At 45.5% G+C, this 11,573-nt stretch overlaps 1 protein-coding gene across 5 annotated transcripts in view; it reads right to left on the bottom strand.

Annotated features, from left to right (window-relative positions):
- Positions 1-6,206: 6,206 nt before the first annotated feature.
- The window catches only part of HRH1 (histamine receptor H1), a 167,380-nt gene continuing 162,013 nt past the window's right edge, over positions 6,207-11,573 (bottom strand). For all 5 annotated transcript variants that reach the window (XM_055381000.2, XM_055380999.2, XM_055380998.2 and 2 more), the window contains one exon: positions 6,207-10,016. In XM_055381000.2, coding sequence (XP_055236975.1) covers positions 8,518-9,981 — 1,464 coding nt within the window. In that variant the 5' untranslated portion in view covers positions 9,982-10,016 and the 3' untranslated portion in view covers positions 6,207-8,517. The remainder of the gene's footprint in view (positions 10,017-11,573) is intronic.

The following is an 11,573-nucleotide window of genomic DNA, read 5'->3' as shown; positions in this document are numbered from 1 at the left end:
TCATTGCTTATTATACGCTAATTATAATGCATTAGCATGCTAAAAGACACTCCCACCATTGGCATGACCGTTTACAGATGCCAAAGCAATATCAGAAAGTTGCCTTATGCAGTCTGAAAAGGGGAGGAACCCTCAGTCCCAGGAATTGCCCACCCCTTTCCCAGAAAACTCATGAATAATCCACCCCTTGTTTAGCATATAATCAAGAAGTAACTATTAGCATGATCAATTAAGCAGCCCATGCCACCACACTCTGCCTATGGAGTAGCCATTCTTTTACTCCCTTTTTTTTCTTTTTTTTTTTTTTTTTTTCGAGACGGAGTCTCACTCTGTTGCCCAGGCTGGAATGCAATGGTGCGTCTCTGGTCACTGCAACCTCTGCCTCCTGGTTTCAAGCAATTCTCCTGCCTCAGCCTTCCTAGAAGATGGTGAGCAATTCTCCTGCCTCAGCCTCCCTAGAAGCTGGGATTACAAGAACACACCACCATGCCTGGCTAATTTTTGTATTTTTTTTTAATACAAATGGGGTTTCCTTCTTTCTTTCTTTCTTTTTTTTTCCAAGACAGAGTCTTGCTCTGTCACTGGGCTGGAGTGCAGTGGCGTGATCTCGGCTCACTGCAACCTCCGCCTCCTGGGTTCAAGCAATTCCCCTGCCTCAGCCTCCCGAGTAGCTGGGACTACAGGCACGAGCCACCAAGCCCAGTTACTTTTTTATATTTTAGTAGAGACAGGGTTTCACTATGTTGGCCAGGCTGATCTTGAACTCCTGACATCCGGTGGGCCGCCCGCCTTGGCCTCCCAAAGTGCTGGGGTTCCAGGCGTGAGCCACCACACCCAGCCTCCTTTGCTTTCTTAATAAACCTTCTTTCTCTTTATGGACTGTCCCAGAATTCTTTCTTGTGTGAGGTCCGAGAAGTCTCTCTTGGGGTCTGGATCAGGACCCCTTTTCTTTTCTTTTCTTTTCTTTTCTTTTCTTTTTTGTGTGTGTGTGTGTGTGTGTGTGTGTGTGAGAGAGAGAGAGAGAGAGAGAGAGAGAGAGAGAGAGAGAGAGAGACTGAGTCTTACTCTGTCACCCAGGCTGGAGTGCAGTAGCGCGATCTCGGCTTACTGCAACCTCCATCTCCTGGGTTCAAGCGATTCTCGTGCCTGAGCCTCCCAAGTAGCTGGGATTACAGGCATGCGCCACCACACCCAGCTAATTTTTGTATTTTTAGTAGAGACGGGTTTTCACTGTGTTGGCCAGGCTAGTCTCAAACTCCTGACCTCAAGTGATCTGCCCATCTCAGCCTCCCAAAGTGCTGGGATTACAGATGTGAGCCACTGCACCCAGCCAGGACCCCTTTCCAGTAACATTACTGTTTTCCAAGAGCAAAAAGTCCAAGTAAAATTCAACACTGCCAACTCTTGACTATATCAGTTTCCTCTCCTGCCGTTGCCCTCTCAGACTGCATGCTTGAATCACACTAAACTAATTCTGGTCAAGCACACATTGCTCTTTTATATCTCCATCCCTGCAATGCTCTCACACTTGCTGTGCTTGTATAAGCCTTTCTCAGTCTTCATAACCCATTTGAAGTGTGGGTGAATCTTAGACAAAATGTTGATGGAAAAAAGGAGTACATATTAAATAATTCTACTGATAGAAAGTTCTAAAATCAGCAAAACTAATCTCTATAGTTGTTACCAGAAAGGGATCCCGATCCAGACCCAAGAGAGGGTTCTTGGATCTCTCACAAGAAAGAATTCTGAGCAAGTCCGTAGAGTAAAATGAGAGCAAGTTTATTAAGAAAGAAAAGGAAGGGGGCTGGGTGCAGTGGCTCACGCCTGTAATCCCAGCACTTTGAGAGGCCAAGGCAGGCAGGCCACCTGAGATCAGGAGTTCAGGATCAGCCTGGCCAACATGGTGAGACCCCGTCTATACAAAAACATAAAAAATTAACCGGGCGTGGTGGCTTACACCTGTAGTCCCAGCTACTCGGGAGGCTGAGGCAGGAGAATTGCTTGAACCCAGGAGGCAGAGGTTGCAGTGAGCCGAGATCGCACCACTGCACTTCAGCCTGGGTGACAGAACAAGACGCCGTCTCAAAAAAAAAAGGAATAAAAAAGAATAACTACTACATAGGCAGAACAACGTTATGGGCTGTTTGACTGAATATACCTATACTTTTTTTTTTTTGAGACAGAGTCTCACTCTGTCACCCAGGCTGGAGTGCAGTGGTGTGATCTTGGCTCACTGCAACCTCTGCCTCCTGAGTTCAAGCGATTCTCATGCCTCAACCATCCTGGTACCTGGAATTACAGATGCACACCACCACACCCGGTTAATTTTTGTATTTTTAGTACAGATGGGTTTTCTCCATGTTGCCCAGGCTGGTCTTGAACTCCTGGCCTCAAGTGATCTGCCTGCCTCCCCCTCCCAAAATGCTGGGGTTACAGGTGTGAGCCACCCTGCCTGGCCAGTTATTTCTTGATTGTATGCTAAAAAAGGGTGGATATTTCGTGGAACTGAGGGTTCCTCCCCACTTTTTTTTTTTTGAGATGGAGTCTCGCTCCTGTCGCGCAGGCTGGAGTGCAGCGACGTGATCTCGGCTCACTGCAACCTCCACCTCTGGAGCTGAAGCGATCCTCCTTCCTCAGCCTTCCAAGTAGGTGGGATTACAGGCGTGCGCCACCACACCCAGCTAATGTTTGTATTTTTAGTAGAGATAGGGTTTCGCCATGTTGGCCAGGCTGGTTTTGAACTCCTGACCTCAGGTGATCCACCTGCCTCAGCCTCTCAAAGTGCTAGGATTACAGGCGTGAGCCACCATGCTCAGCCCCCTTTTTAGACTATATAGGGTAACTCCCCAAAGTTGCTATGGCATTTGTAAACTGTCATGGCACTAGTGGGAGTTTTCTTTAGTATGCCAATGTATTATAATTAACGTATAATCAGCAGTGAGGATGACCAGAGATCAGGTTTTTTTTTTTTAATTTATTTAAAAAATAATTGAGACAGGGTCTCTCTACGTTGCCCAGGCTTTCCCAAACTCCTGGGCTTACGGGACCCTCCCACCTCTGCATCCCAAAGTACTGGGATTACATGCGTGAGCCACCATGCCCAGCTAAGAAGTCACTTTCATCACTCCTTGGTTTTGGCCAGCTTCTTTACTGCATCCTGTTTTATCAGCAGGGTTTGTGTAACCTCTATCTTGTGCCGACCTCCTACCTCATCCTGTGACCAACAATGCCTGACCTCCTGGGAGTGCAGCCCAGTAGGTCTCAACCTTACTTTACTCAGCCACTACTTGACATGGAGTTGCTCTGGTTCAAATGCCTCTGACACAGTGATAGAAGTCAGATCAGTAGATCAGTCGTTCCTAGGAGCAGAGTGGGGCATGGTCTACAAATGGGCATGAGGAGCTTTCTGGGGTGACAGAAATGTTCTACAGCTTAAGTGAGGTAGGGCTGACACAAGTATACACATTTATCAAAACTCATCAAACTCTGCCTTTAACATGGGTGCATTTTATTGTATGTATTGTGTGTAACAAACTTGATTTTTATTATTTATTTATTTATTTATTTATTTTGAGACAGAGTCTCACTCTGTCGGCCAGGCTGGAGTGTAGTGGCACTATCTCGGCTCACTGCAACCTCCATCTCCCAGGCTCAAGCAACCTCCATCTCCCAGGCTCAAGCAATTCTCCTGCCTCAGCCTCCCAAGTAGCCGGGATTACAGGCATGTGCCACTACACCCGGCTAATTTTTGTGTTTTTAGTAGAGATGGGGTTTCACCATGTTGGCCAGGCTGGTCTCAAACTCCTGACCTCAGGTAATCTGCCCCTCTTCGGCCTCCCAAAGTGCTGGGATTACAGGCATGAGCCACTGCACCCGGCTGATTTTAAAAACAAACAGTAGGGATGTCACCTCTTATATGAAGGCATGCCTTATACCCACCACCTCTAGGCTTTACTCTATTGAGCATATATGAGCCTAAGTTAAAGTTAGTTTTTTATAAGTTTGACTCCACTGCTGGGTTTTGTGATTTTATAATGAACACCTTTTAAAGCTTCTGCCCAACTCACAGTAATCCTTGCTTCTCTGGGAACTGCTGATTCTGCAGCTATGTTTGTACCACCTGTGCCACCCCAGCCTCCACCCCCTCCAGAGTTGACTGGAGTAAAGTGGACACAGGACGATTCTTTATCCTGAGTTTGGGACTTTTGAACTGATGTTCATAGAGTGGGAATAGGATTAGTTTATATAGATCATTGGCAGTATCCTAGAGAGGGAGTTTTCTTTAATTCTTAGCTTGAGATTCCTATGGCTGACTTGTCTTAAGCCCTCCTCAAGGCAAAGTCATCCAAAGTATCACTAGATTCCACAAAGCATGCCATGCTATGTGGCTTGAACATTTGTCCCCTCCAAAACTCATGTTAAAATTTAATTGCCATTGTGATCATATTGGGAAGTGGGATCTTTAAGAGATGTTTAGGTCATGGGTTTCCACTCTCAGGAATGCACTAATGCTGTTATCATGGGAGTGAGTTCTTTATTACAGGAGTGGGATTGCTCCCTTTTGCTCTCTCTTGCCCTCTCTTTGCTCTTCCATCATGTCATGATGCATCGGGAAGATGCCAGCACGTTGATATTAGACTTACCAGCCTCCAGAACTGTGAGCCAATAAATTTCTATTTCTTATAAATTACCCAGTCTGTGATATTCTGTTATAGGAGCACAAAACAGACTTAAGATACTCTAGTAACTATTCACAAAGTTGATTTCTGTCACTTGCAAACCTGAAGTAGCTCCACAGGGTTGAAATCATGTCTTTCTGTCTCAGGCCAGACAAAAGAAGTGCTGGAAAAATATTTGTTAATTAACAGATAAGGTCTGGGAATCCAAAATAGTTATGGGGACCAGAGCTAATGATTGCTCAGACGACAAATGAGGCTTCCTTGTTAGCAGGAAGATAGGGTGAGGCTAAGGAAGAAGACCTGCCTCTGCTGCCTGGAATGGGATAGGCAGACCACTGGGGCTCCAAGACCATGGAGCATTAAGAAAGATGCAGACCCAGGAGACTTAAAAAGGCAGAGAATGTTCTCAGACACAGCAGGGTCATGAGGCCCTGTGACACTTATTCAAGGCTACAGTGATTCAGGTCAATCCACCTTCATCATTTGTCTTGCATCTCAGTTGAGAAGAGTACATGCTCCCCACAATGAGAACTATATGTCACGTCAAGCTAGGCTTTGAAAGCCTGACAAATTGTGGAATGATAAATATTGGCAAATAAGATCTTTAACAGCATGTTTCTATATTTTATTTTATTTTATATTTCATTTCATTTCATTTTAAGACAGTCTCTCTTTGTCACCCAGGCTGGAGTGCAGTGGCCCAATCTTGGCTCACTGCAGCCTCAACTTTCTGGGCTCAAGTGATCCTCCTGCCTCAGCCCCCCAAGTAGTTGGGACTGCAGGTGTGCATCACAGCCCCTGGCTAATTTTTGTATTTTTAGTAGAGACAGGATTTCACCATGGTGCCCAGGCTTGTCTCGAACTCCTGGACTCCAGCCATCTGCCTGTGTCAGCCTCCCAATGTGCTGGGATTACAGGCATGAGCCACCATGCCTGGCCAACAGCATGTCTCTATGGCACTTAGGGTGCATAAACAGCCAGGAGCATCCCAGCATCTTTTTCATGCTGAGTTAAGACTATTAAATCCACCTCCTGGAAGTCCATGCAGTGCCCATCTTCAAAAGAGGTCAGAGATTGTCCACAAGCCAAGTAGCCAAATGACCAATTTATTAAAGCCATTAGCCACTGATGGGCTGGGGCTTTCTTAGTGGGCTGGGGCTGACATTTCTGTATCATAGTCTGTTGTCTTTTATACATTCAAAAATTAATTTCCATCGTTCAGACAGGAGTACGAAGAGCTGATTGATAAAGTGGAAAGGAAGCACATTCCAGAATCAGACCTCGGAGCAGTTCCTCAATCTCTCTGGGCCTCAGTTTGCCTATTTGTAAAGATGGAAATCTCCCTCATGAGGTTGTTGTAAAGGCAACATTACATCATGGCAGCAATACCATTAGATAACATTAGATAAAACACAAAGCCTGGCACATGATATGTGCTCAGCATGTTTTAACAATGCATAGGAGTGCCCTCTGTATACCAGACACTATACAAGCACCAGAGACACTGTATACAATAATGCATAGACCTTGTTCCTTAGACGCTGGTAATTTATATTTATTGACCATTTCTTGTTCTTGTCAGACTCAAATCCAGGTCTCTTTGACCCAGAGGCAGAGCTCACAATCAGTTCTCTCCACTAGTTGCCCTGATTGTTCACGGTAAATAATGGACACTTAGCCACTTGTCTGTGTGAAGTGCTCTTTCTGAGTGTTCTTTGGTCCTGAGGGACGCTGAGGAGCAACTCTCTCACAGGGAGGTCTTCTGAACAATGGTTTCTGACCTGGAAACAGACCAGCTGCAGCTTCTGAAACCGGGATTAAAGTCTCCTAAACTACCCCCGTTTTGAACAAGAAGTTTGGGGGATGCAAAGCAGAGTGAGAATGAAGCTTTTTATAAAAAGTAAATCCTTTTGAAAAGACATTTACAAATGTGATGAGAAACCAAAGAGAAAGCCCATATCAAACTCTGTTAACATTTGATGGTACATTTCAACACATCTTCTTAGTCCAAGAGACTCAGAAAGGTAGAAATAAATAAATCACATAGAGTATGCTTTTAAACATCATATTTTAGGTAGGTAAAAATATCTCATTTTAACAGATCATGCAAAGAGGAACACAAAATACAAAATATCAGCTTGTACAGGCACTCCATGTGCTATACATATTACGGTTTAGCATCAAGTTTTAAAATATAAATCACAACCAGATTGCAACATAAACACCAAGTAAAACTACATGTTCCTATGTCTTTACTAGTTTTTGCTTAACAGGTACAGCTATGAAAGATTACAATGACTTTTTGACAAACACAACAGAACTCATAGATAAAAATGCACTTGGTTCCTTCAAAGCATCCCCTTCCATAGGTGCACGGGAACTCCATGTCAGCTGTTCGTCTACTCAACATATTATTTTGAGCTGCCACCACTCTTGGGAATACCGTGTATGTGTATCTGTGCACACTTAAGAGGGCACATTGTTAAAATATTGTATTTTTTTTTTTTTTGAGACAGACTCTTGCTCTGTTGCCCAGGCTGAAGTGCAGTGGCGTGATCTTGGCTCACTGCAACCTCCACCTCCCGGGTTCAAGCGATTCTCGTGCCTCGGCCTCCCAAGTAACTGGGACTACAGGCATGCCCCACCATGCCCAGATAATTTTTGTGTTTTTAGTAGAGACAAGGTTTCTCCATATTGGCCAGACTGGTCTTGAACTCCCAGCCTCAAATGATCTGCCCACCTCGGCCTCCCAACATGCTGGGATTATAGGCTTGAGCTACCATGCCCGGCCAAAAGGGCACATTTTTGCCTTTCGGAGAAAATACGCTACAATAAGCTGAAACCCCAGAGGATTTGTACTCTAACTTTCTCACATAACTAGCTGTGTGACCTTGGGTACCTCTCTCACCTTGCTGAACCTCAATTTGCTCCTCTGCAAACTAGAGTTAGAAAATTACCCTCCTGTGGGGTTTTGTGGGGCTTAAATGAGATAAACCTAGTACAGCCCTCAAAAATATGGCATTCTGACCCCATTCCTTCTTTTAATTTTTAACGTGCAACCATTCAAAAATATTTCATTTCTCTTTCGAGGATGCCTTTTGCCACCACTTTTTTAATAGCCAAAGGAAATCTGGGGTTAAAGACAATGGGTGTGCAAGCTGCATAATTTTCTATCCACTCTAAACATGTTTGAGTAAGAAATAATAAGGCAGAATTTCCAGGGTGGTTCAGACACTGGTTCTGGAGAAAGCTGTAAAAGAGGCTCAGAAGAGAAGTTTTCTGAGAAGCGGTAGCCCCTGTGGAACAGCTGTCATGCCTCTCAAGGTGACCCCTGGAAGGGGACAGCAACTATTCGCATGGATAGTCTCTGCACAGTTATACAGCTCCATTCCAGGAGGGCTCAAGAGTCCTTTTCAATTCTCCAGTGGAACCCTAGCCACGTGTCCCTTCAGTTGTCAATCACTTGACTCGGAAAGCTTGAATTACAATGAGTCTGAGGCTCCCATAGTTCCTGAGGAGCAGGAGAGTTCCACCCAGGTCTGATTCTCTCTCTCTTTTATTTTTATTATTTTTTTCTTTTTGAACCCAGTTACGAGAAACAGGTCTGACTTTCTTGCAAAGATTCTGCTTCCTCCTCAAAGTTCAATCTCTCTGCTGATCACCGCCATCTGCTGTTCTTCTATGGTGCCTAAGAACTTTCCAAACTACCGAGCCCCTAAGACTGTGGTTTGGATTCCAGAAAGCCCAGGTGCCTGCCTGGCAACACACAGGCCTTCGTCCTCTATTTCCTTGTTGGACATCATAAGGATCATTTTGTTGCATCCCCTCAGAGCCTCCCTTAGGAGCGAATATGCAGAATTCTCTTGAATGTCTTCTTGAAGTTCTCATTGCACAGGGGATAGATGAGGGGGTTCAGTGTGGAGTTGATGTAGCCCAGCCAGATGGTGAACATGTGCAAATGTTCATTGCAACAGTTCTTGCAGAAGGCAATGACCATGAAGAAGATGAAATAAGGGATCCAGCAGAGGATGAAGGCTGCCATGATAAAACCCAACTGTTTGGCGGCCTTCCTTTCGCGGTTCATGTGCAACCCAGATACATACTGTCTTGAATGCGAGCGGAGCCTCTTCCAAGTAAACTTGATGTAACCCAGGCCTGTGTTAGACCCACTCCTCAATTTGCCTTTGCCTGATGCTGTCTCTGTGGTGGTATCTGAGTCTGTTCGAGAGAAGGATTGGCTATCACCTAACATCTGATCCTCTGATATCTCGCTGGCCCCATGTGTGTTCAGGCCCTGCTCATCTGTCTTGAGCTGGCCATGGCTCTGGTTGACGGCTACATAGTCCCTGCTACTCCCCTCTGCCGCAGTCTGCATGTGCACAATATCAAGTGGAAAGCAGTGGAGTTTGTCTACTTCTCTATCATCCTCTTGGCTGAAGACAACTGGGGATTTCATCTCCTTGGGGGTTTGGGATGGTGACTTCAAGACAGATCCACCACCAGCATCTTTTGGCTTCCTTTTCAGAACCTCCCAGGGAGACTCCTTCCCTGGTTTCTTGGCATCCCCCTTGGGGTTCTCTGGCCTCAGCTTAATTTCTGAGAAGGAAGGGAGGGACCCATTGATGAGCTCCCGGTGCTGGCAGTGTTGTCGTACGGCCTTGTAGATCTTGGCATAGAACCAGAGCATGAGCAAGGTGGGCAGGTAGAAGTTGATGATGGCAGTCATGACCTTGAACCAGGTGACATCATAGAAGTCTGTCTCACACTTGTCCTCTCGGCGCACCGAGGTCTGCTGCATGAAGTGATTCCAGCCTAGAATGGGAATAACCCACAGAAAAGAGAGAAACCAGGCCCCCAAAATGGTGGCCGAGGCTCGGGTCTTGGTACGATACTTAAGGTACCTGAGGGGCTGCTGGACAGAGCGGTAGCGATCAATGCACAGGATGAAGACGCTGAAAATGGACGCTGTACTGGCCACATAGTCCATGGAAAGCCAAAAGAGGCAGAGAGGACGGCCCAGTGACCACTTGGACATGAGCAGGTAGAGGATGTTCATAGGCATGACGACGGCACCCACGATCAGGTCCGCCACCGAGAGGCTGACGATGTACAGGTTCCCCACAGTGTGGAGCTTCCGCTCACTCCGTACAGCATACAGCACCAGCAGGTTGAGCCCTACTGTGACCAAGCAGATAGTGCTCAGGACCACCACCAGGGGCATCAGCTGGGGGCTGGCCATAGTGGTCTTGTTGCTCTCACACATCTTGTCTTCTAAGAGGCAGGAGGAATTGGGGAGGCTCATTGGCGCAAGAGCAGCCGCCAGTTATGGCTCACTCCCTGGGAGAAAAGAGAGAAAAAGTAAGGTCAGAGACTTGGGTGATGAGTGGCCACTTAGTAGCATGATGTTCATCAGACTGGAGTTGTATGCTCTTGGGGGTGATAGACACTGCTGGTTACCTACTCAATAGCCATGTCCCCTTTTCCTTATTCATGCATTCATTTGCTCACTTAACAACTATTTATTGAATTCCTGTCACTCTTCTAGGTGTTGAGAATATAGCTGTGAACAAAATAGACAAAAATGTTTGCCCCTATGGAATGTGCATTCTAGTGAGAGAGTTGGGCAGAAGCAAGACAAATGAGTTTGTAGAAATCTAATTCCGCACATGTTCTGGGAAGGTGGGCTGCATCCTCATGTGTCTAAGCAGAATATAGCAATCCAGTTCCTCTTTACAGTGGCAGATAGAGGAGTGACCATGAGATACCACCATGGCCAAGGAATAGGATGAGGATGTCAAACAGCAGAGGTGGAGTTTTTAGGAACGTTCTTCCTCTCTGACAAATGAGCAAAACAAGAAAAATTGTTGTTGCTCACTTCCCTCTTTCTCCCTGACAGGATGTGAGGAAGTGATGTTTGAGGCCATGAGAGTCATCTTGGGACCATCGGGAAGGCCAAGAAAATGCCAGCCTAGGGCCTTGCTGTCACTAAGCTGCTGAGCCAACTCTGGAATCTTCTTCTCCCAGACTTATTACTATAGGAAATAATTAAATGGGCTTTGTTTTGCTTTGCTTTTTTTTTTTGCTTACATCACTGTTGTGGGAGTTGTTACTTGCAGCTGAGACCATCCCTAACCGATATGGAGGAGGTTGTAAGGGGACACACCAGAGGCACATAAAGCTTGAAATAAATCTAGCATATCTTTTTAGAGGAAAATTCTCAAGTGAGAAGGGGATTATGTTATTGGAAAAGCATATTTGTTATTTTACTTTTCTATTTGAAAAACAATTTTTTAAAATTACATAAATCATGCCAAGTAATATGTAACAAGACCCTTACTAGTAGGCTGGAAATGGTGGCTCACACCCATAATCCCAGCATTTTGAGAGTCTGAGGTGGGAGGATTGCTTGAGGGCAAGAGTTAAAGGTGGAATGATCACTTGAGGCCAAGAGTTGCAGCCTGGGCAACACAGTGGAATCCTGTCTTTACAATGAAATTTTTAAAAAATTGTCCCAGTGTGATGGCATACACCTATATAGTCCTAGCTACTCAGGAGGCTGCAGTCAGCTATGATCACATCATTGCACTCCAGCTTGGGTGACAGGGCAAGATCCTGTATCTGAAAAATAAAAACGAAAACCCTTTGCTACTAAGGCTCTACTGAAAACGGACTGTATCCTCTGTTATTGGTGATCCTCAAGTCGGGTGGTTGGGTGAAAGTAAGTATTAAATCTTCTGGAAGGAGTTTTTAAGATTTTTTTTTTTTTTTTTTTTTTGAGATGGAGTCTCACTCTGTCACCCAGACTGGAGTGCAATGGCACCATCTCGGCTCACTACAATCTCCAGCTCCCAAATTCAAGTGATTCTCCTGCCTCAGCCTCCTGAGTAGCTGGGA

The sequence above is a fragment of the Gorilla gorilla genome, chromosome 2 (genome assembly GCF_029281585.2).
Source record: "Gorilla gorilla gorilla isolate KB3781 chromosome 2, NHGRI_mGorGor1-v2.1_pri, whole genome shotgun sequence".
Taxonomy (NCBI): domain Eukaryota; kingdom Metazoa; phylum Chordata; class Mammalia; order Primates; family Hominidae; genus Gorilla; species Gorilla gorilla.
Note: the sequence above shows the minus strand (reverse complement) of the source record. Positions and strands in the feature narration are given on the sequence as shown.